The sequence below is a fragment of the Maniola hyperantus genome, chromosome 4 (genome assembly GCF_902806685.2).
Source record: "Maniola hyperantus chromosome 4, iAphHyp1.2, whole genome shotgun sequence".
In the NCBI taxonomy this organism is placed as follows: domain Eukaryota; kingdom Metazoa; phylum Arthropoda; class Insecta; order Lepidoptera; family Nymphalidae; genus Maniola; species Maniola hyperantus.
The window spans coordinates 4,078,218-4,104,181 of NC_048539.1; the positions used below are offsets into that span (position 1 = coordinate 4,078,218).

Below are 25,964 nucleotides of genomic sequence, written 5' to 3' on the forward strand. Positions count from 1 at the left end.
CTCCTCCTTTTTTTGAAGTCGGTTAAAAATAGGTTAGCTGCGTCTCTGTTTATCACATTTGTAACTTTATCTGTGCTCTCTTTTTAGGGTGAATGAGAAAGCAAACGTTCCTGTATCTAGCTTTATTACTCTATCTACGGGGATTCTATCTACGATTGGCCCCCTGTCAATGTCATTTGTCATTCAAGTGCCAACGAGTGCCAAGATTGGTCTGTGGCACCGACCAGAAATAAAATCTGTGGTGCCAAGAGAGCCTTGTCGCCATGTTAAAAGTACTCTGTGCTTGTCGCACTGTTGTTCCCATAGTAGATAATCTATGGTTGTTCCTTTAAAATTCGAATTTAGTTTAATAATTTGCATGTGAACGATAAGAGCGCTAAGTGCAGTGATAACAACTTATTTTCCATTCCTAATAATATAAAGAAAAAGACATCGTCGCGGTGATTAATATGTCTTGGACAATATTCAGTAGCAATGTGGTTTTGGTTTTTACCATCGTATGTCGCACTGGCGGAAATAAATTATTAAATTGATTAATTAACAAATTATTGCTAATAAAATACTTAGTTATTTTTACTTGATTTAACTACCTATTCCATTAATAATGCATGAGTGCTCATATTGTGATAAAAAGTTCAAATATGAAAGTGAGAAGAAAAGACATGAACTGAGTCATATTCCACAGTTTGAGTGTAAGGAATGCTGCAAAAAGTTTAGTTTTATGTAAGTCCAAAGTTTCAATAAGCGTACCTAACATTCAAGTTACAAATTTATCTTATCATGCAATGCTGCAATGTTGATTTCATTTTTTTCAAAATTCATTCATAAAATCAAAGTAGGTTATTTACATTTTTATTCTACTACAATTTTACCATATAAACTTAATGACTTTGTCGGTTGAAATCGCTGCATGGTTTAAGAAGCCATATAGATTGTAGAGGCCTATTCTTATAACTTATGCTATATGCTAAGTAAAAATAATATCTCTTTTTGCTTATGCTCTAATAACAAACACTAATTAATAGATTATAGTGTGTTTTTGTCATTTGCTGTGTAAATGGAATATTTAAAAAGTGACAAAATATGGTTAAAATCTGTAATTTTCAAATGTTTTTCAGTATTCCTATTTACATAAATATGACTAGATCTCATAATTCATATTTTGTAGATCTGCATTGAAAAGGCACCAAAAGCAACATGAAAGAACCTGTAGTGTGATTTGCAGTGACTGTGGACGCAGCTTTAGAGATGACATATTACTCAAGCGGCACATAAAATATGCACATAAGGGTATGTATATTGGTTAACAAGTAAAAAATAGTAAATATAGTAAAGGCCTACTGCTACAGGTATACTTTTAGACTTAAAAGTAGACCTGAGCCATTTATTTTTACTTAATTTAATTTACTAAAATTATATTATTTCATAGTATAAACAAATGCCGAAATATGAAAAATCTAGAGCCAAAAGTCTACAAATTGATTACCTATGTCAGTCAGTTGTTTAGAAAATAATTTTTAGTTTTCTTTTCAGGTATCCACGTTTGCTCAAAATGCAGTTCAACATTCCACAGCAACCTTGCGTTATCCTCACATATGAAGTCACACAGACCAAAGTCTGAGAGGAGGTTCAAATGTAAATACTTTGGCTGCAACAAATCTTTCAATTTCTCACACCATCTGAAACACCATGAGTTAACCCACACAAATCAAAAACAACATAGTTGCAAAATATGTGGGAAAGGTAAGGGAGTCTCTCTGTTTCCACATAACTTCATCATGATCAACCCATCGCCGGCTCACTACAGAGCATGGGTCTCCTCTCAGAGTGAGAAGAGTTTTGGCCATAGTCTACCACGCTGGCCAAGTGCGGATTGGCAGACTTCACACACCTTTGAGAACATTATGGAGAACTCTCAGGCATGCAGGTTTCCTCACCGATATTTTCCTTCACCGTTAAAGCAAGTGATATTTTAATTACTTAAAAACGCACATAACTCCGAAAAGTTAGAGGTGCGTGCCCGGGATCGAACCCACGACCTCCGATTAGAAGGCGGACGTCCTAACCACTAGGATATCACAGCTGTTACATAACTTAGCTACCCTTTTTCCAAAAAATGGCTAAACTCAAGAACCACATGGATTTTGAAAAACTGGTGTTCCTACAAAAGTTATTTTTCTTTTGGTATAGGGATGTTGTATATTATGTCAAAAATAAATAATTATTCCTTAAATAGAGGTGATTACAAAATAGGTATGTAAAATCCATGTCCTCGGTTTCTATTAGTTTTAAGTTTAATAATCGATTAAACTGAAAAAGCATGTCAATTAATGTTTATGAAGGGATGTCACATGTCATATACATCGATGGTCACTATTTTATACAAGCTCCCATACTGTGTGTGCATTTTGACCTTCATAAAGAGTTAGTTGCTGATTTGATTATTATACTTGGCAATATCCCTATTCCGAAACTGCTTCCACCACATTCAAGCCACGGTGTAGCATAAAATATATGTATGAAATAATTTATTTGGTACCCCTGATCATATGACTGACCAGATGTTGCATATTGTTTGAGTGTGGTATGAGGAGTATATATTGGTCTATGGGTATGAGTATGACTAATAGTAAATTGTTCCAAAGATTGCCATTCCAGTGTAATATTGTTATAAATGAGTATTTCTATGTATCATCCTATTATTCATATTATATAAGCAGATAAATAATGATTTTAATATATAATTGAACTCTGAACCATTTCTGATTCACCAGCTAGCTTATGCTTAAAACTAGCTTATGCTCGCGACTTCGTCCGCGTGGACTAGACAAATTTCAAACCCCTATTTCACCCCCATAGGGGTTGATTTTTCAAAAATCCTTTCATAGCAGATGCCTACGTCTTAATAGCTATCTGCATGCTAAATTTCATCCCGATCCATCCAGTTGTTTGAGCTGTGCGTTGATAGTTCCGTCAGTCACCTTTTCCTTTTCTATATTTAGATATATACCTTATGTTCTTTGTGGTATTGTACCGAAACTGTTCTAAAAGGTACAGTGACTGATAAAAGTTGATATTGTGCATACCGATTCAGGTCTTTTCGGGCGGACCGCTTCGGACCGAAGATCTAAAAGGGATTGGACTAGATGTTGCTTGCGACTTCGTCCGCGGGTTTAGGTTTTTTAATTAGTAGTAATTGTCCGATTTTCCGAGATAAAAACTAGCCTATGCCCATCTCCGGGTTACAAGTTATCTATGTATTACGTTGAAATCTTTTTAATGAATTCGCCATCAATTTTTTTTGATTTTGTGAGATTTTCGTCAAGATCATATTTTAAACATTCAATAATTGAATGGATAGATTTATCATATCACACTGATTATATCTATTTTTTTAGGTTTCATCCAATTGCATCATTTGAAAACACATTTGAAATCCCATGTATTGGATAACTTGAAACCAATTTCTTCTGTACTAGATTGTGATCATACCCTTTCAACTGATGGCTCTAAAAAGCGACATATTGCTGCGAACAGTAAGTATCATCATGTTATTATTATTAATCTATACTTACTCAAACTAAGGGCTGTAATATACAGAACACGCAACGGAAACTTATCTCATTCCATGCACATATACAAAACGATTTGCCTCATTGTTTCTAATTTAAACAGTTAGAGTATGGAACTCCTGTCCGTCATCAGTTTTCCCCTCCACTTTTAATATAGGTACCTTCAAGTCAAGAGTGAATACTGATTGACTTGAAAAATCTGATTAGTTAAATGTAAGATGAATTGAAAAAAATATGCTCATATCGCTGCTGGAATCATTTAAAAAAACAATTAAATACCTAACGATAATCTTAGGTAATGAGTTCCCGAAACCAATTTGATGTATTTTCTGAAAAATGTTCAGCACCACAATTAAGTAATCAGTTTATTCATAATAAGTTACATATTTTCGCGACTTCGTCCGCGCGGACTACACAAATTTCAAACCCCTATTTTACCCTCTTAGGGGATGAATTTTCAAAAATCCTTTATTAGCGGATATCTACGTCATAATTGCTTACTGCATACCAAATTTCAGCCAGATCCGTACACTAGTTTGAGCTGTGCGTTGATAGATCAGTCGGCTTGTCTTTTTATAATATTTAAATACATATCTCTAATCTTGATTTGATTGTGCGTTAGAACTTGGAACGTTTTCCAGATAATGCCTCCAATTTGCACTTCATTCTTGCATTAAACTTGCATTTTAACAGTATTCTGTATCTTTTTAGAAACAACTATAGACAGCGGAATATCATCCGACTCCAATTGCGACATTTCACAAGATTCCACCAAAGGTTTGTTACAATCATTTTTGTTTTACGTACTAGATGATGCCTTATTTTAATTTATTTATAATAATGCACTAACAAAAAGCTGTGATAGCCTAGTGGTTAGGACGTCCGCCTTCTAATCAGAGGTCGGGGGTTCGATACCGGGCACGCACCTCTAACTTTTCGGAGTTGTGTCACTTGCTTTAACGGTGAAGGAAAACATAGTGAGGAAACCTACATACCTGGGAGTTCTCCATAATGTTCTCAAAGGTGTGTGAATGTCCGTCTTTTGGATGCAAGCTATTTCTGTATCAAATAGATGATGCCCGCAACTTCGTACCCTTAGATTTAGGTTTTAAAAATCTCATGGACTCTTTATTTTCCAGGACAAAAAGTGTGTCCTTCTTCAAGATCAGGATGCAAGCTAGCTCTGTAAATTTCGTCAAAATTGGTTTAACAGATAGCCAACAGATAGGCAGACAACATTCTTGATATGTAGTATACAGTAGTGATTTAGTTTAAATATTTTTGCAGGCTCAAAACTCTGTGCAACATGTGGTCAAATGATAAAAACATCGCTGTATGAAGTTCACAAGGAAAAATGCATACTCAAGGAAGAAATACCTGAAGACCTGTCTTTAAAATTACTGCCCAGTATTGAGTTCAATAACAACAATACGACAGAAAAATCAGAGCTGAACTGTGAGTCAGTATTAGGTGCTTGTATTGTTAGTGGGGACTCACCTGGTAGTAACTGCTTGTGTGCTCAAATTAAAATAGATGTCGATTTTCACGACATAGCGAGTCCTATAGAACCTTTTAACGTTAAAAATGAATTGCTACCTATAGAATCCCTTGGCGATAAAGGAATCACGAGAAATAATTGTGGTAGCTGTGAGTGTTCTAGTAAAAAGGTATGCAACTTAAGTACAAATGTAAGAGAGTGTGATAAAAAAGACTTCCCAGAAATAGAATACAGAAACGATGGAGTTATAAAAATAAAAGATACATTTGATTTCGACGTAACCGAAACCACTACTCCTGTAAAGGAAGTGAAAACGGATGAACAATATGATTCATTCAAGTTCAACAATTTTGTGCCATACAATAGTTGCCAAGCTGTACTAGGAAGATGTATTGTAAGTGGGAATGGAACTATAAGTGAAGAGTGTCTTTGTGCAAAAATGGCCATGGATGACCAGACTAGCTTTGCTCAGGAGGAGATTGACGAAATAACTCCTCACCCAAACATATCAAGTGACAAAAATGTAATCTGTGATTAAATAAAATAATAATAACAATATTAACTTATTATATAATATTTATTATCTTTGTTACGTACCGATTAGAGTGCTGATCAATATTAATTATAAATATTTTACTACACATTTTTTTTGTGTTCCAAACTCATCAAATAATAAAGGGGCTTTAAATAAAAGTAAGTTATTATTATGATTAACTTTATATTTATTTACAACATACTTCTTTACATTTTCAACCATATTATACAAAAAATATCTTAGTTAACAATAACTACACTAATAAAATTATTATTTTACAATCAGACCTCACTTCCGCAAAGCGTTACCTAAGTTAAAATTATATTTTTATCAACAATTGGAATGCCACATTCTCTTTCGACAGTATCACATTACGTCACAGATCAAATTAAAAGTATTACAAATACAAGTTACTGTAATTGATCCCTATATTACAATATTACACTATCAAATATAATATTGATAATATTATTTATAGTTAAATTTTGATTTGTTAAGTTCCAACAAATGAAGTATAGACCGTACAAAATAATCTCTCATGCGCCATTTTAACTGTTTCAACTGTCATGTCAATCATACGGTTTTTCTATAAAAATAAGAACTCGAGCTCTTTTTGAGGAAATTTCGAAAAGAGTTATCGAGTCAACCGGGGACCCGAGAGCTGGCAGCTTGCCAAACTAATTCTTTGACCTTGGTCAAAGAATTAGTTTGGCCATCCAAAGGGGTAATGCTGCCAGCATCTTGGGTACAATGCCTCGCTGCGGTGGTCTCCATGAGGTTTTAGATTTAATTTAATTTGTTTTAGTTTTAATTTAATGTTGTTTTTTTAGATTTAAGTTTATTAATAGTTTATTTGTTTAGTTAAATGTACTTATATCTTGAAATAAAAACTAAAATCGTAGGTACTTTTGACGTGCCAATTGACACAAAGTTAAAATGGCGCGGTGAGAAGTCATTTTGTACGTATAATAATAAAATATACATTTATCTATGGTAACAATAATTTTAAAAATCATTAAATTCTACTCTGTGAGGGAAGTTTTGAAATTATGTAATGATACATTTTAGTCGAGCTTGTATCTAACGCACTTGAAGTAATAAATAATCTAAAATCCTCATGATGATTTACTTTTTCTAATTTGACTAGTCTAATAAAACAATTAATTATTATTTATTATTAATCAATACAATATCGGTAAATATCTTTAGTATTTATCATAATAAACTTAGAACCATTTGGAATCTTAGCGAGAATATTGATGTTACTTATGTCTATAATGTTTATGAATTTACATTGGTATTTTAAATCGCAATATTTATAGTTTTTAAAATCACAGGAAACAAAGTAACAATAATGTACATTTTCACATAAATAAAAATATTACTACGCTACATTGTTTATAACAGAATCCAAATTATTAACATCGATTGTCCTTCTGTCACTCTTTTTTGGAGAATCACTGATAAAATTTAGTTCTTGACTGCTTTCACTCTTATAATTGTTCTTTTCAAATGATTTCATAAAATTTTCTTGCTCAATTGGAACTACACTTAAAAATTCACTATTCATCTGTTCTTTGGCAAGAGAAGGTTTTGAATCACTTTCTGTTAGTGTACTTGGCTTTTTCGTTGTATCCAAATCGTCTGTGTCTAATAGAAATGTAGAAATAGGCAGTACTTCCTTATCATTTGTTTCTGTGGTTATTGTCCTGTCTTTATATGAAGTCGATGGAGACGGTAACATTTTATTTACTTCTGTTGTAAATTCATTTTCCTGTTCATGGGAATTAGTAAAAAGCTGATTAAATAGGAAGTCGTCATCTTCGATCGGCGTAGTGCTCGCTTCAGTTTCTGTTTCAGGAGTAATCAGTAAAGTTGTATTCGATGAATGAGTTTCATTATTTTGTGTTGTTTGTTTAGAGTCGACACTAGATATATCTAAATTACTAGGGTTATGTTCTTCTAGGTTTTCATTTTGTGTTTCATTTAAACTTGTGGGCTCAAGGTCGTGCCCTTCTTGTAGTTTTTTCACAAGACTTTTATTGTTTTCTACTTCCGGTAAAAATGGATTCATTTCAGTTTCATGATCTACAAACTCAGTTGACGGTGAATTGGTAGGTTTCATAGAAACAAATGATTGATTGCCACTATGATTAGATATTTCATAAATTGTTACATTAAGATTATTTACTACTGTTGTGTTCTGTGCCATCATATCACTCATTCCAGTTGAATTATCTTGATCAAATTGATTTGTAGAAATGGTTGTTAAAGGAACAGTCGTGGAAGTTATACTAATACTATCCAACGGTGGGTTATTATCATTAACATTTTGTTTCGGCAATTCTTTTACAGTAAGATCTTCACTTTCTTCCCATACAGGAGCTGGATTTGGGGTTGCTAATGAACTTTCCGTGTTAGCTAACGAATCATTCATGTTTTGTGCCGATACTTTGTAAATGTATTGACCTATAGTTGTAGTTTCACTTGCAGAACTTGGCACTAAATCTGTTGCCACAGATATTTCATGATTAGCTTTAGTTCTAATATCTTTCGGGATGATGTCAGATTTACCTATATTAACTCTTTTAAACCTAGAATCTTCATTGTCGTAATCTTGTGACATACCGTATGAGAGTACATCTTGGTCTGGCATTTTGCTAGTCTTAGAACCCATGTTATTTAAATAGTCAGGTTCAAAATCATCTTTGCTAACTCCATGACCCATTATTTCGTCTATTTTAGTTGGAGAAGGTTCAGTAGTTTTTTGTTTTTCAATTTTATTCATAACATCTTCATAATTGACTTCTGCAACTGTTTCAGATAACCAATCTGAGTCAGTCGTATTTTCTCCCGATTCCTCATTTGATTCAGTAAGTTGTAAATTTTTATTTTCTTCTTTTTCTATTGACTTTGATGATCTATTGTAAAGCATACCAATATTGTCAAAAGTTATATCCGTACTTTCTTCTGGTATGTATTTTTCTGTAGATGTAACATTGAACATGTTAGAGGTTTTATTTTTATTCAATACAATAAGATTTTGGTCTGATTCGCTCCTTTCAAACTGTTTGTTTATAGAATACTCATCTGTGGGTGTACTTTCTGATTGAATATCTACTTTATTTTGAGTAACAAATTCTGTGTTATTTTCTACAGGAATTTCTTTCACTTCTTCCTCTTCTCGCTGAATATCAATTTTGTTACTAAACTTATTAGTAAATGTTGTTGTTTCTATATTATTTCTGTTCAACGTGACTCCATCTGTAAAATCTTCTGTTTTTTCTATAGTTGGTTCTATTGTAGTGAGAACTGGTGGCATTTCATTATTCTTTTTTATAAGATCGAATGTGATATCTTCATTATTGTTTACATTTAAACTATCCGTTGTTGATTCTAAAGCAAAGTTTTCAAACTTCTTTCTTTGTTCAGTACTATTGACATATTCATTACTTCCTTCATTTTGCATTTCTGTATCCATTTGATCATAGATATTTCTTGTGGATGTTTCTGAATTTATGTTACTATTTTCATCTTCCGCCTCTAGCCAATCATTTTCAGTTGTAGTATAATTTGTGGTATCAATACTTGTGAAATTCATTCGTTTTCCATTTTCCATTAAAATAGATATAATTTCAGGCTTAGGTTCGTAAGAAGATTCATTTACAATGTTAGGTTCAGATTGGGAAATTCTCATTGTCGTAGTCATAATTTTTTCCATGTCTTCATAAGCGTTTTCGTTCTTTGCTAACGGCTTGATTTCCAAATTACGTTCGGTATCTTGATTCGATTCCGGCTCTGCTGTTGTATGAAGGCCAATTATGCTATCTAAATCGAATGTAGGATGGTCAAACATAATGGTTGGCTTAGAAGTGGCGTTAGGCTCGGTCGGTTCATCTTGTTTTGTCTCTTCGCTTGAAACTAGTATCTCCTTAGGTGGAATCATTGTTACTGAGGAAACAGTTGTCTCTGGGTTAGCAATAATTGTAACGTCTCTTTGTTGTTGTTCCTTACTTGATTCTTGTTCTGTGGCGATTTTAACTGCGAGTTGGGGTTCTAATATAGATTCTGATTCTCGTTGAGTTTCTGTCGACGAGCCAGGTTCAGGTTCTGCGTTTGGTTGTGGATCAGGATTTGGTGATATTGTTGGTTCAGGTTCAGGATGAGGTTCGGCAGTTGGTTCAGGTTCGGGCTTTGGTTCCGCTGTGGGTTCAGAAGTTGGCTCTGCGTCAGGTTTTGGTTCAGCTGTAGGTTCCGGCGCTGGCTCTGGCTCAGGTTTTGGTTCAGCTGTAGGCCCATGCGCAAACTCTGGTTCAGACTTTGGTTCAGGCGTTGGCTCTGGTTCAGGCTTAGGTTCAGCCGTTGGCTCAGGTGTTGGCTCTGCTTGTGGTTCGGCTGTAGGTTCTGGTTTTGGCTCGGTTACGGAATCCAAGTCTTCAGGCTTTGGAGTAAGTGTAGGTTCTGGAATAGGAATGACTTCGGGTTCTGGATTTGGTTCTGGTTCAGGTTTTGGCGTGTCCGGACTAAATATATGAGAAAAGTTTAGGTCAGGTTCCGATTCGGTTGTTGTTTCAGGCGTGTAATAGCGCGGTTCCTTCCAATCAAATACATTTTCTTCATTAGCTAAACGCACTTTTTCTGTGTTCACTTTTTCTTCGGAATCAGATGTCATTGTGCTTTCGTTAAATAGCAAACCATTCGTTTCCTTCTTTGTCGTAATTTCGGGGTTATCTTGCTCTGAGTTATCTAACAGGGGCATACATCTTTTGGGTGCTCTCATGTCTATGATTTGTCCATGTGGGCAAACACACATAAAATCAAGTGTAGAATCATCAAATTCGCATTTATATTCACATTCATAGTTATTTATTTTGCATAAATCAAGTACTTGTGTTGTAGGTAACTCTTCCTCGGCAACGTGGTATACGTTGATCATTCTATTGTTATTATTAAGGTAGTTTTCAAGATTAGTTTTTAAAGCGGTCGCAGTCATAAGTTCTTCAGTTGGTTCTGCATTATGTTTGGGTATCCAGTGGATTCTGTAGGTTACAATCAACGAGCCATTTCTGTAAAAAAGCAAATATTATTGGTCAAATTGACATTTCTTTTTAATTTTTATTACTATAGTATCGTCATGGAAATGGTTTAACTTTTATATTTACCTTATCTGGATGACTTCGACCATTATCTCATTATCTCCGTTTTCTAAAGTGTCCCTGTTGAATAGAGCGTGTTTCAGAGCATCGCTGAAAGACGTCGTGAAATCTCTGTACTTCTCGCTTTCTGTATCTTCAAGATCTGGTGTGAAAATTTCGTTGTCTATTTTCAGTGTCCCCTCCAATGTTCTTGGTACTGAAATGTTACACATGATTTTTTTAAAAATATTAACAAAACAAAATCAAAGCTGTTGTAAATTAACGGCCGATATTTAAAAAAACCAATCTATAATCTGTCGAGAAGATACTTAATCGTTTTTTAGGGTTCCGTATTCCCGAGAAAAAGAATATATATATATATATAAAGAATATATATATATATATATATATATATATTCTTTTTAGGGTATAAGGGTTTCATTTCATTCATTGAAACGGTCTGACAGACCGACAGACAGACGCTATAGGTTTAGACAAGTGTCTAAACGTATGTACGGGTACCCAAATACTTCCTGTTGACCTAGAATAATGGGCAGGCAGCAAAGTCTTAAAGCAAAAGTAAAGGGAAAAACCCGTAACCTGTGAATTTGTGTACATCACAAAAAAACCGGCGAAGTTGGAGTCAGACTCGCGCATCGTGGGTTCCGTACACCAGTCATATTTTTTCGACATTTTGCACGATAAATCAAAAACTCTTGTGCATAAAAATAAAGAAAAATCTGTTTTATAATGTACAGGTAGCTAAAGCCATTTCATACCCCACTTGGTATAGTTATCCTACTTTGGAAATTGAAAATACTAATCCTATATCATGAACACATTTGATTTTTTTTTGTGATGTAACCACAAATTCGCGGTTTTCAGAATTATTCCTTTACTTGTGCTATAAGCCCTAGCTAATAGCTGACTTGCCTTGCAACCTACTGTACGTTGATATACTGTTATTACCGTCTATATCCTGATATTAGTACTATCTATATAAAAAAAAGCTGTGATAGCCTAGTGGTTAGGACGTCCGCCTTCTAATCGGAGGTCGGGGGTTCGATCCCGGGCACGCACCTCTAACTTTTCGGGGTTATGTGCGTTTTAATTAATTAAATATCACTTGCTTTAACGGTGAAGGAAAACATCGTGAGGAAACTTGCATGCCTGAGAGTTCTCCACATAATGTTCTCAAAGGTGTGTGAAGTCTACCAATCCGCACATGGTCAGCGTGGTAGACTATGGACAAAACTCCTCTCACTCTGAGAGGAGACCAGTGCTCTGTAGTGAGCCGGCGATGGGTTGATGATGATGATGATGACATCTGATATCTTATAGCAAGTCCCAACCTCAACTGGACATAGATCTAACTCGATCGAATAAACACATTGGTGAAGGACAGACAGACTGACGAACATTAATTTTTATACATGTTAAAATTAAGAGATTGATCACGAGTGGAATGGTAGGTATAGGACGCGGCAGAAAATAATGTACATCGGTCTTTAGAATGTCATATACATTTCGACTTTAGCGTTGTCTCTGTCACTCATACCTATATGACGTTTTGTCGGTCTCAACGACAGAGACAATGCACTACAAATTCGCTATCTCCTTCTAAGGGTCGATGTACATTATTTTCTGCCGCGTACTGTACTTGTAGGTATAATGCTGTATAAGATAGAGGACGCTAATCGTGATCTAAGATATCGCATTCGAGAAAAAAAAAGGACCGACTACGACAGAGAGATCTCTTTCAAGTAGGTACCTACTTAGATAAATTTTCTTGATTATCTTTATCACTCACCGTACATTGACGCATCACCGGCTTCTTCGGAGATGGTAGGTAGTTGTGCTTCGTCACTTTGAGTCTCTGTACCCATTTGTGGTGGCGAAGTACTTTGTTCATGTTCATGATGATGATCGTGGTCGATGTGGTCGTGGTGATGATTGCTGTGATCATGATCGTGGTCGTGATCGTGATCATGACTGTGATCGCTTGTAATGCCGCCGAACGCACGCGCCGAGCTTACGGAAGCGTTGTATTGTTCGAGGGGTGTTGGCGAATTAGTGAAGAGAATTCCAGCTGAAACGTAAAAGGTTTGTTTCATAAGTGTAACAACTACAGTGCGACAAGGCTATCTTGGCGCGTGGCGAAAATCGGAACTAACGTTGCCGTCAAGTGTCCCCATTGTTCTTGTTTGAATATTCTAAGCCTTTATTCTAACCATTCAAGTGCCAAGAGAGCCTTGTCGCACTGTAATCCATACTAATATGGGCTACTATAATGGGCCTTTCACGGCCCATCCGTTCAACCGATTTTGACGAAATTTGGTACAGATATAACTTGCATCCCGGGGAAGGACATAGGCTACTTTTATCCCGGAAAATCAAAGAGTTCCCACGGGATTTGTAAAAACCTAAATGCACGCGGACGAAGTTGCGGGCATCAGCTAGTTAGAAGTAAATATAGATAATAATAATAGATAACTCACTGGCTGCTAGCACGATGAGGGCGACGATGGCAACGACGACTAGACCGAGGAGTGTCCAACACAGAGGCCGCTTGCAGCCTCCCTTCTCGCCGCGCTTATCTGCTGTCACGTATAGTTTCTCTCCTCTGGAATTAAAAGAAGTATATTGTTATTAACGTTAAACGTAGATATAACATTTTTTGGTCTGTGACTTGTGAGAGTTTAGATATAATAGTTCTAAGAACGAAATCGCGGGAAACATTTTTTGAAAGGCATTTTTATCGAATTACTTGTATGAAATATGAAATAAATATAAATAGGTTCCTTCTTTATCTAGTTTAGTTTCTTTCTCTACGAAACCACAGTGAAATGTTTTACATTACGAAGGGGCGCTATATAAAACAATAAAACTTTTATGAGGAGCGGAGAATCAATAGACTTCAACGCGCCTGCGGCTTCAGCGATAGTCTCACAAGCAAGAGGATTCGACTCCCTAATGAAGAATAAGATTTCCCCAAATATACTTGTATTCGAAACCATTTTATACACTTTTGCATCATACACACACACCGTCTCTCATAGCACACATACATATATGTAGATATATATGTACATATATCAGTACCCTTATTATGAATGCGAAAGTTCGTTTGTTTGTTGGTTTATTGGTTTGTCCTTCAATCACGTCACAACAGTGTTGCACTGGATTGACGTGATTTTTTGCAAGAGTATAGATAAAGACTTGGAGAGGGATATAGGCAACTTTTTATCCCGGAAAATCAAAAGAGTTCCCACGGGATTTTAAAAACCTAATTCCACGTGGACGAAGTCGCGGCATCAGCTAGTGTAGGTATATATTAAATGCCACGAATGTTTTTGCTCTGAATTATATTTTTCATGAATTTCTTTTATTGTTTTTAATATTCTAGTCTGTAAGGGGAGGACACTGATGCCTATAACACGGGTGTACAACTTATTTTGGGCATCAGTGGCTCAACCAAATTTTGGCTGTATTTATGTGAAACAATAAATGATTTATTTATTTATTCATTTAGGTATTAGTCACCTGCCTGCGCAAACCGCCATGTTGCACCTTCATATTGGACTAGTATATATTGTTTTGTGTGCACTATACCTACTGACGACCTTGACCTGAATACGTATCTAACAAATTATTTACATAAGTAGGCACGATGTTCTGTTTTAAACGTAAAAAAAAAAAATTTGCGTACACAGCCTTTCCATTTTTTTCTGTTAATGAGTCATGAGTCATCAACCAATACCTTATTAATATTATGTATAAGTATAAAGTGCAGTATATTTTAAATAGGTAGGTACGTACTTCTCAATTTCAATTGCCGCGCTGCCCGGTCTATTTTTATTGAGAAGTTGTCGTATCTCTGGAGGCGTTCCATCCATTTCAAAATTTTCAACCACGCTTAGCTTAAAACTCAAGGATTGTTCCATTAGATACAAGGAGGTTTCCATAAAACTCAGATTTCTCAGTTTGTCACATTGAAACAAGCCACGATACTGACGTTAAAGTAAGTTAATTAATTTCTATTTATTCAACGAAATTTTATGTCTGCGTGTGGCATCGTATTTCCAATGTGTTTCCGAACTACACAATGGTAGAGCTAACTAATAACATAATAAACAGATCTCTATTGCGGTGTAATACAGTGCTAAATGCTTTATCCTTATTTTTGAGGTGTAAAGCTATATTTTGTCGTAACGTGCTGACTGCTGAGTGTAGGTTTACGTTTACACCCATGATGCACCTATGCAAACGAGTTATAATAATTTATGTTCTGGAGGTTGTACAGCTTTTTTTTAACTAAGAAAACGATTAGACATACTAAGACTATCTACGATTCCTAATTTGTTTAAAACATTTGACGGTAATAAATATCATTTTGGAAATCATTCCTACCGCATTTTAATAAAAAAAATTGCTTAAAATGTTGCATAGGTAGGTAGTACTTATTCAATGATTTATTTATTATTAAAACTAGATTTGCCTTCGTTTTTGAAAAAGTCCTAAGGAAACCTTTAATTTTCCTCGTAAAAATCACTATACCCCTATTATAAATGTGAAAGTGTGTTTGTTTGTTGGTTTGTTGGTTTGTCCTTCAATCACATCGCAACGGAGCAACTGATTGACTTAATTTTTTGCATGGATATAGTTTAATACCTGGAAAGGGACATAGGCTACTTTTTATCCCGGAAAATCAAAGAGTTCCCAAGGGATTTTTAAAAACCTAAATCCATCTACGAAGTCGCGGGCATCAGCTAGTAATTTATAAATGTCCGTCTCCGTACAAAAACCGCTTGCATACTGAAAGCAGTTTTTGTACCCGACCGAGATTGGTTAATTGGTAGAACCCTGAAAAAGCAGGTAACAGACACACAAAGTATGGGCAGCGAAAGTAGCAGTATTTCACATAAATTAATTTAAAAACTTCAGTTTGATATATTTAATTACTTAACAAAATTGCACAGCAAAACTTTCCGAGAATATAAAATTTTCTGATTCCTAGATTTTCACACACTAAATTTTATATTAAGGTATCCATTTCTAAGTTATTTTAAGTACAATTGTATTTTGAATCTTGAAACAAATAAATATAGTAACTCTGTCTGTGTATATCGTCAACATGTATTACAACTAGATATTCAACTCGTTGATCGGCACATGACACATATTGATTAAAAAAATATTGAACCAGTTCTATCGTAAAATAAAATTTTCCTACGACTGGAATTACGTATCGCGAAAAAAAAAAACAAGTTAGTAAGTATTGGATCATCTCTATACCTTTCCCATTCTATCATTCACAATAGAGCGGGACGTAAAGGGATAGTACAATATGGAATTATGGAATAATGAGACATGTTATTATTATAAAATCCACTGGTATCCAGGTATGGAGCGGGCAGGTTGTTGACCTGCGCTTTGTTCCTGTGACCGTGCCTTTCCTACGGTAACGGTAAGTTACAAAGGCGCAGGAACCTTAGTGGTGTTACGTGACCCTTTTATTAGGAGCTATGTTGGTGGCCCTTTGCTACTTGCATGTAGATTTAGAGTACAACCTGTGGTACAACTTTGTACTGAAGGACAAAAAGTAGAAATTAGTTTTGAGGACTGTTGTTCGTTGAGCTTTTAAATGATCATTTTCGGCATAGTTAACGAAAATGCATTCGGGGTGCGGAAGGTTCATAAAACAAATTCCATTTTTTTAATTTATTGACTAGTGCTTTACTGCAATCAGACCTGCTGGCAAGTGATGAGATGCTGGAAGCACATGAGTAGATAACTCCTGGACGGGACTTCCGTATCCTAGCGGATGGAATTAGAAACGAGGAGGCAAATCGCTTCGTGCGTATCCATGAAGTTTCGACAAAATTTAGCTGAACTGGTAAATATCAATGGCCGTTTCGCTGCCTGGGGGTTGTCCCCGCATGCTTTGTGGAAATCGACCGCGTTTTCGACCATTAATTTTGATAAAATCGTCAATTTAGAAATTTTACTAGCATTTACTCAGTAAATCTTAGGTATGGCCGTTTATACGAATGGCTGTTTAGTTAAATTTTAAGCGTCACTTGTTTAAAAGCTTTATCTATTTACCAAATGCGATTTTCGTGCATAAGTTAAGTGTTATTAATGCTTGAGTATTTTTTGTAAAACGAGCGTAGGTAGTTACATACGTAAGCTGTATTGCATACAATATTATGAAGGAACTGCTTGTCACTTCGTCCGCGTGGACTTCATAAATTTCAACCCTGTATTTTACTCTCTTAGGGGTAGAATTTTCACCTTCTTAGCGGATGCCTACGTCATAATAGCTATCTGTATGCCAAACAGCCCAATCCGCCCAGTAGTTTCAGCTGTGCGTTGATAGATCAGGCAGTCAATCAGTCACCTTTTCCTTTTATATATTTAGATATAATTAAGATAAAAGTTCTGTAAACATAAAACTAAATAAGAAAATAAAAGTAAACAGTTATAAAATCGTTATAGATTTATATATTTATATTATTCACACTAAATAATTGATAAGTACCTAATGTACTTATTCAAAACATTTAATTTTTCAGTTTCACCTGTAATTACCTAACTATTAATATTAGTTAACCTGGTATTAGTTTCTCTTTTTTTTCAAGCAATCTATTTGAACCTAAATGTTCATAACGTTTCCTGCAAAAATTTAAATTGAGTAGTTAATTGTTGAATACAATTTGGCAATTAGGTATAATTTATTTATTGAATATAATGTTTAAGCCGACAGTTCATAAAAGATTGCTTCCCGTGTAATTATTTTTAAAACTATGTAATTAATTTTAACTAAGCGGTGATCAGTGATTAAGACTTCACTCGTCAGCCTCCCATTCCTCTGAATTTTCGGAGTTATGTGCGTTTTATACAATTATTCAATATCGCTTGCTTTAGATGAAGGAAAACATCGCGAGGAAACCTGCATGCTTAAGAGTTCTCCAAAATGCTCTCAAAGGTATGTGCAGTTTGCTTTTCTTATTAGCTTATTTTGACATAAGTAAGTATAGCTAGGATGCTTATCAGAAAAATTTCTTAGTTAGGTAAGTACCTACTTATTACAGGCAAAATTAATAGTTAACTTTGTTTTAAGAAAAATATAGTAGGTACCTATAATTACGAGGTATTTTTGTAATTTTCAACATCTACCCATTTAGGTACTGATAGAAATTTAAAACTCTAGCTCAGAGAAGGACAGTTTAAAATGTAGGGCTACGAATTTGCTGCTTTTAGTAGTACATAGTAGTAGGTAGATACCTAAGTAGCTTAGCTAAGGAAGTAGTAAAGAAAATGTAAATGAATAGGAGCAAAAACAAGATGTACCTATCTACTCTAACCGTTGAAAAGTTTTTCTAACAAAATTGAAACGAAAAAGTAAATTGCATCGTTTGAACGATGTTCTCTAAATTTTATTAGTTGGAAAGATCCATTGTTGTTCAGCAGTTTCACTCTCCATTGACAACAGTTGGGCAAGCGTATCTGACATTCATGAGTGGGATCAAATAAAAACGTGTTTTGGATTGCGTAACTATCATCGAGTCACACCATTCATCAGTTTTAAAGGTAGACATCCGTAAAATGGATAGTCCACGACAGGTCGATATGGCAATCGGGGAGGCAACGCCCCGTATAGTTAGCCCCTGCGCTAAGCCGGTGCGCGATAGCGCGGGTGTACGGGGCGTCCCCCCGCCTCATACCCCAATTGCTATCTCGACCTGTCGTGTACTAAAATAGATCTTTTTGGACAACTCACGCTTGATCAAAAAATTGACTATGCCAAAATCGTTTTCACAAAAAATGACCTAAAAGTTCCCAACACGGTTTCCTTTAACTCATATTGTTTTGGATTTCGCTATACCTACTGTTCCTTTTAAAAAATAGCACACTGTATAGGCTACTTGACTCATATCTAATTTCGTCCAATAAATGATTATTTATTATAGTATTTTGCTTAAGACAACGAAATATTTCAATAACAATTATTAAAAACGCAGGATGGATATATAAATCCAATTTAAAAAAATACAATTTTTATTTTTATTTGAAACGCAGAAAACGCTGTCAGCCATGATGTGACGTCATTAAATATGTAAACAAAGAAATGTCATCCCTATGTCACGCGTGGACTAACGTAGTATCCATATACATAAAATTTAAAGTCCGTAAAAGTTTGTCAGGACTTTAAATTATCTACTTTTTTTACATTCTCGGATGATACAATAACGATAATTACTATATTTTTCATGTAAACTAGTATAGAAGTCATGTTTATTAAACTTTGGGAGGTTGTGCTGTTGTTTACAAATGCATGACGTCAGAGCACAGATAATCTATCGGCCAAACATGGCCGACAGTGTTTTCACCTGTCTAAGAAAAATATATTTTTAAATTAAAGTTTTACGGTTTTTAGGGCGCAAAAAAATATAGTGTTAATTTTTTTGATCTAATAGGACGAATATTAACCATTTAAGACCTACTTAAAAAAAGGGTCAACTAGCCTATTGTATATATATCAGTAGCTAGGCTTTTGTAAACTAGACTTGGATGGTAGTAGTAGTCGATGTTTCAAACCCCACTTCTTGCCCAAGCTATACGCTTAGTTCGAGTGTATTTACATCGTATTAAACATGGCAAATATTCTTAAAAAATTGAAAAATAGCAGGTTGCCTAGATCACCATAAGAATTACGAGAACAAATGAGGTTAGAATGCTCTGTCAATTCTCGTCAGCCCGCATTGTTTCGGATTTCTTTCAGCCGTTCCTTTGTATTGAGCTCTGACCGGCCATGAATATGCAACAGGCCAGCTTTCACGGACTAAATACCTAGGTAGCTTACGCATGTGGAGCACGATCTGAGATCTTGGGTTAGATATTCTTAACCTCAAGGACCCGTAAGTAGAAAAGAAACCTGCACTTCTACTAAATTAAGTATCTACTATTTCAATTACACGCACCAAAATTATCGCTTTCTCGCTAATATTAATAGTTAAAATTTACGTGCGATGTTTATTTAGGTACTTACCTATTATAATAATTAACATTTTGTCTAATTACCTGTACATTTGTAAACTTGAAGTTATAAATTTATGTAGGTAGATGTTATAAGCTGTTGGTAAACTTAATGAATGAAAAAAGATATTACAGAACAACGCCCTAAAATATAATGAAATCTTAATGAAAATAATACTTACAACGTGAGACGAAACCCCATGGTTATCTAATCTCATTCCACTAAAATTACGTTTAACTAAAATGGAGCATGCTCCAGCAATTAGTGATAGAAAAATATGTCCCTGATAGTAGTTGTTAATAGTCCACTTGACCCTACTTATACTAATTGGATTTTAAACAATAACTATTAGTATCTAGGTACTTACTGGAACAAAAAAAAATAAGTTACGCACAATGGTAATTACGTGTATGGAAGAAAACTGGCACTCTTGGAAAGAAAATCAATTCCTGTGAAGCGCTTTAGAAAGATGGACTGAAATCGGAGATATCTTGGATCACTCTTACATAGAAGTAAATAATATGCGGAAGTCCATGATATACATGGATTACCAAGCTTAACTCACTATAATTTGCCAAAACAGACAAACCTGCATGGTACAATTTGGGATATGCACCGATGCATGAAGTCCAGATAGGAATAAAGATAAGATTAAGAACATTTCATACCTGAATGTTATTAAAAAACATATAAAGAAATCTGACATACCTATATATTCCCCTTTTAATTAGGTAGGTACCTGAGTCCTGGTCAACGATGTCTCTTTTTGGAACCAGATATCACTGTTTGTTATCTTTCATATGCCAGAGATAATATGGTTACTCTCAATCTAAATGGTAGAATTTATTAGCTTCGTGCGTTGAACTATCTACAATTTTCTACTACATCCATTATATTACTATCTAAGTAAGTACCTACCTGTTATTAAAATAGCTCCATGTTTTTCACCCAACTCTACCTAAATTCAAAACTATTAATTCAGCTCAGCAGTTTAAAATTCCGTCCAATTCCGCTGGCGCCTCGGCATGGTATGTTCAATCAAGCTTTAAAAACACATTTCAAGTTTTATAATTCACAACAGGCTTCAACTAATTGTGGATTCCTAAACGAAAAGCGCGGGTGACACCGTGGTTTGCTAGTGATACCAAGGTCGACGAGTGTGTTAAATAACTTTTATATACATTTATCTAAATATATTTCTAATACTAATAAACTAATAATAAGGTCCTTATTAGAACGAGGTCGATTGAAGAGGTGGCTGTGGTTTCTCGGGTGACTATTTGACATATGAAATTATTAAAGTAGAAATTTATAGTTGATTGAAACTGGTTTATTTACATACATTTGTGTGCATGGAACGTGTTATATAATTTTATTCATTAATTCACCTACTTCTAAATATAACGTATGTGTAAACTTTTGCAAAGTTTTACTAAAATGTAAGAAATAGGGTTAGCGAAATAGATACCTACTTAAAGATCGATAAATGAAGTAATTGGCAAGTTAAATGGCAAGATATGCCTCCTATCTCAGACAGCTATAAATAAACCTATAAATTATTTATATTGCAATAGGTACTTGCTTTATTGACTGAATTTATTGAAACTGTCTAAAAATCATTTTCATTGGTCGATAAATTTCGATCGATGCACAAGATCCGGGGACGTCCCCGCAGGCTTGCTAGTGAAATGAGCCGGTTTTTAAAAACTTATACCATTTGCACTACATTGCTTTATAAAAATGTTCTTTATCGCTCAATGAAAAACATGGTTGGCATGCTTTCTTACAATTTCCATCCAACCAATGAAAACAAGTCTTTAGCCATGGAAAAAGAGTCAGATACTTATTGATGAATTGAAAGAAGAAGAAAGAAAGAAGAAGAATGAAATTGAAAGAAGAAGAAGAAATTCCAGATAGGAAAAGCTCATACAATTCTTTAGCGGTTACATAGATATTGGCGCGGGATTAGATCTTTAGACATTTTCAAGCATGCTTCAAACAGCGGCGGCGCGTTATAAGTCCCGCAAATTGCTATTGCGCTGGAACCATGTCTCATTAATATCGAAATGACGTCAGCGGAAATAAAAATATACCATCAGCTCGAAACTTCAGTCTAGAGCTGACGTCACTAAAATACCAGCCACGCGCATTAGCAACTTGCGAGACTTATACCAGAGAGGCAAAGGGTAATTAAAGTTGTTACAAATGAAATTGTATAAGTAACTTCCTAATGTTGTTCTGACTTCCTTATCGATATAATTCAATTATTGAATCGGTACTCTATGCGACAAGGCGACACTACAATATTACAGTTGGCTGAGCACGGTTGCGTAACAAACCACATTCTAGCGAGGCAGCTTTGCAAGCCGCCCGGAGTGACGCGAATTACAATTTGTCTACAGTCTACACATTGCGTTCTATTGGTAGTGACAAATACGATAATATGTTCATATATCTACACTGACGCAATGTAAAAAGTAGGCCTTACTATTGTTATTTATAAAATTAGCATCTATATTTTTGTCTTCTCTATTCATGATTTTCGAGAACTTATGAAAGGACTTCGTACATACAGAATTTATTTAAGGCGTTCTAAAGTTCTTACCAGAACTGTAAGTTTTATGCAATGCCAATAAAGGATCGGTCAATTGTAAGGATTCTGAATGAAGCGCTATCGCTGTAAAATATAAATACTAGGTTACCAACACCTCCCTAAAGAATTTAGTAGAAAACTTACTATCACTAACACCGATAAAGAGTTTTAATATTATTGTGTACCTACACCGTGATCGGAACGGTATTACAGATAGATAAGTATCAGATTGTTGTTCGAATCGATACTACAAATCATTATTTTATTACATCGATAGCGGTTCTTTTTGGAACGAGTATTAGGTGTACTACGAAGTACCAATACAATATTATTAGATGTTTGCACGATTTGTATGCCTAGACAGTAGACAGAACTTTATTCAATAGGGGTCTACAATTTGTTAGCTTTAATAAAAGTTTGATAGATTAGATCAAACCTACTTTTTAACAGAAGTTGGAAGAAACCTTAAACAAACTTCCAAAAAGGAGGAAGTTTTCAACCCATTATTTTTTTGGTGTATAATAAAGCATATTTCATTCATTCATTTTGTACTTACCCAATTACTTCCAGATTTAGAAACATTGGGTATAACTCGCCAAATTGACTAAGTTTTACGAAAGTTCTATCTGTTGATGCGAGAAAATCCAAAAAGAAAATTCTACATACCTCATATACTTCCGATGTTCATTGACTGGCACGAAGTACTCATCATAGGGATTAGTTGAATTCATATCAACCTCCACATCCTTCTTCTTCGACCCATTCTTAGGCGTTAGATTTATCAGTTCTAAATTAACTGCTTCCAGCGTTTTAGTGTCTCCATTGGGTTCTTTAGTGTGTCCATTTTGGTGGTTTTGGTGTTGGCCGTTGGATGTGAAGCTGTCGTTGTGGTTTGGGTCTGATTCGTCGTGCTGGTACGCTCTGTTGTCGAAGCCTGATTGAGGGGAAGATGGTGGAGAGGGCGGACGATGCTGCGGCCGCGCTGGTTCCCTTGGGGACGCCGATCTACTGTGGCTATCCATTACTTTTGGAGCGGACTGACATCTGGAAAGAAAAAAGGTAATTAAGTATTTAATTCAGGGACAATTTAGCGTTTGACTGAATCCATACTCGTGATTGGATTCTACGTGACTATAATATTATCATTAAGAAGGGACAAGATTCTACATCATCAGAGGTCATTCAATTTATAACTACCTAAATGTCCTTTGAATTAAAAGCGGATATCACTACTTACCCATATTAATATAAATGCGAAAGTAGGTTTATTTATTGGTTGGTTTGTCCTTTAATCGACGTGAGAGCAAGAGAGGTTTATACCTTTTATTCCGGTTTTTTTATTCGATTACAAGTTAGCCTTTAACTGCGATCTCACTTGGTGATAAGTGATGATGCAGTCTTAGGTGTTAGCGGGCTAACTTGGAAATCTAAGGATTCCCGCGGGATTTGTCTAAACCTAAATCCACGCGAATGAAGTCGCGGGCATCGGCTAGTACCTAATTTATAAGGTTTCTACGGCCATAAAGCCGTTATGATTTAAAATTGTACGATCAGACAAATTCAATAAGTTGCAGTGCCAACTGCCAGTGGTTAGAAACAAGCCACTAATATAAAACAGGTTTTTATTATGATCGGCATCTATCGGAACGTTCGCGATTTATTGTGAATAACGTAGCACGAAATGCATTGGTCACGTCTCAGTGTTTCGACGGCCCGAACTTTGAACAATATCCCGGTTACAAAAGATTTTGCCGCTTGTTAGGATTTGCACGAATGTCTCCATGTTTGTAACGTTTGGCAAGGAAGCAGTTTGTTTCATTTTATTTCGCTAACTTGGCCTTAGACGATTATGAAATACTTAGTGTCTATCCACAAAAATGTACCAATAAGCAACATTTTTTGCTACGGTCAGATATTAATGAAACGTTTATTTACAAGGTAAAGTAGCAGTGTAAAAAAATAAGCAGATTCAGTATATACTGAGATATTATGTTGGAACTTTATCTAAGCTGTCTTGCAAAGCCACCTGTTTGATAAACGTTTACAAAGAAACGGGAGATTTGACGATACGTGGTTCGACACGAACATTAAAAAACATATTTATTTTTATACTTGTGAATCTTATGATTCATAGAAATAGGATGAATGCTATGACAAATACGGAGGCGTAAGAAAACTTTGAATTCGATACCTTATACGAGAAATACGTCGTAAAGAAAATCATCAGCGGCTCGATAACGGTAAAATGACAGCTACAATGTTACGATCGCAATCACCTCTGATTGGTTGATGCTTGGTCACTATTGGCTACAATGCATTGTTGCGACAAGTATACCATATATTCAGCGATTCATAACAATTGAGATTGTATCTAATAATGATTGGTGCAGTTTTTTCGCAATCGACCAATTCAAATAGGTGCATATGTTTTATAGTATTGTTCCCTGTGAAAAAAAAACTGGGAGGAAGAATTATTTTTATTTTATTTTTTATTTTAACAAATATGTTTTTATAGCTTTACTGAACACTTATGAGTATTTATTTTGATTGATAATAATAGTAGGTACCTAGATTCAAATATATGAAAATGTTTAACTTAACATGCTGAATAAAAATGCTCGCAATGCGTCGCCGTCCTTACTCTCAATACTTACTGTAATGGCGAGGCAAGCCACCTTTTACTTCTTGCCACGAAGTAATATAGCTATTTTTCCGAATTCTTCGCATTCTTTAGTTAGAAATGTTTAAACATTGGTTCGATTTTAGAGTAATGTTGTTGAGTTTTTGAACCTATTTAGGTACAGCTTTAAATATAACTAACTTTTACTGAACGTGTTATCTTTTAAAGATTATGATAGTTCAATAAGCATTTCGTTTTATAGATTTTAACCCTTTCCTTATATTATATTCGAGACATAATTTTAATTTCTGTCATCATCACCAATCATCAATATGCATCATTGTTGGGCATGCCTCTAAAGTAGCGCCAACGTTGCATGTCCTGTACCGTTCGCTAGGTACCATGAGCTGCAAGAATAGAACTGCTAGTAACTAGCGGCATTTTTTTTGCTGCGCTACTCGATAACGAATTTTGTCCTAATCCACGCTGGGCCAGCGTTTATTATGTTCATAATAGAAACAAATTATAAGTTCTACCTAAATAATTTAAGTTCACGGTCGCCGATTATAATCAGTGTCTCGACTTTCGATCTTTTATAATAATTTGTATTTTGTAGTGTCAAGGAGTTTTGTTCAGACTTTTTGCTTCAAAATTACGCCACGTATAAACAATAAACATACGACTGCCAAAAAATGAGTGTGTATAACTAAAACTAATGTTTTCACATTCAACCATAATTTCTAAATGCCTTAACAGATTTAGATGTTTAGAGTATTGTTAGAATCCTTACATCATCCCGAGTGACCTATGGCAAAGATAATATATTAAACAATCTTTGCCTATGGTATAAGTATATTGAAAAGAATCAGTCATTTGATCCATTGTCAAATGTATTTTTTTACTTTTTCTGTTTTTTCTAGTACATTTATTGGTATGGCAGTCTCGTATAAATTTTTTTTGTTACGACTTGT

General features: G+C 35.0%; 2 protein-coding genes across 3 annotated transcripts in view; one reads left to right on the forward strand and one right to left on the reverse strand.

Moving 5' to 3' along the window:
- Window positions 1-25,964, reverse strand: part of LOC117997364 (uncharacterized) — a 117,760-nt gene that overhangs the window by 28,400 nt on the left and 63,396 nt on the right. The window contains exons 3-7 of one of the 2 annotated variants that reach the window (XR_011238573.1): window positions 23,040-23,417; window positions 13,239-13,363; window positions 12,551-12,829; window positions 10,768-10,957; window positions 6,296-10,671 (exon numbers count right to left, since the gene is read on the reverse strand). Coding sequence is in view for 1 of the 2 variants with exons in the window: in XM_034985629.2 (XP_034841520.1) it covers window positions 6,990-10,671; window positions 10,768-10,957; window positions 12,551-12,829; window positions 13,239-13,363; window positions 23,040-23,395 (4,632 nt within the window). In the remaining variant the exon portion in view is untranslated. Of the gene's footprint in view, window positions 1-5,771; window positions 10,672-10,767; window positions 10,958-12,550; window positions 12,830-13,238; window positions 13,364-23,039; window positions 23,418-25,964 lie in introns of those variants that run through there. The other variant, XM_034985629.2, reaches the window with a different exon arrangement.
- On the forward strand, window positions 310-5,780 carry LOC117997119 (uncharacterized). The gene is made up of 6 exons (XM_034985292.2): window positions 310-723; window positions 1,169-1,290; window positions 1,534-1,743; window positions 3,399-3,536; window positions 4,284-4,349; window positions 4,860-5,780. The coding sequence occupies exons 1-6, from the start codon at window positions 605-607 to the stop codon at window positions 5,606-5,608; spliced, it is 1,404 nt and encodes a 467-aa protein (XP_034841183.1). The 5' UTR covers window positions 310-604; the 3' UTR covers window positions 5,609-5,780.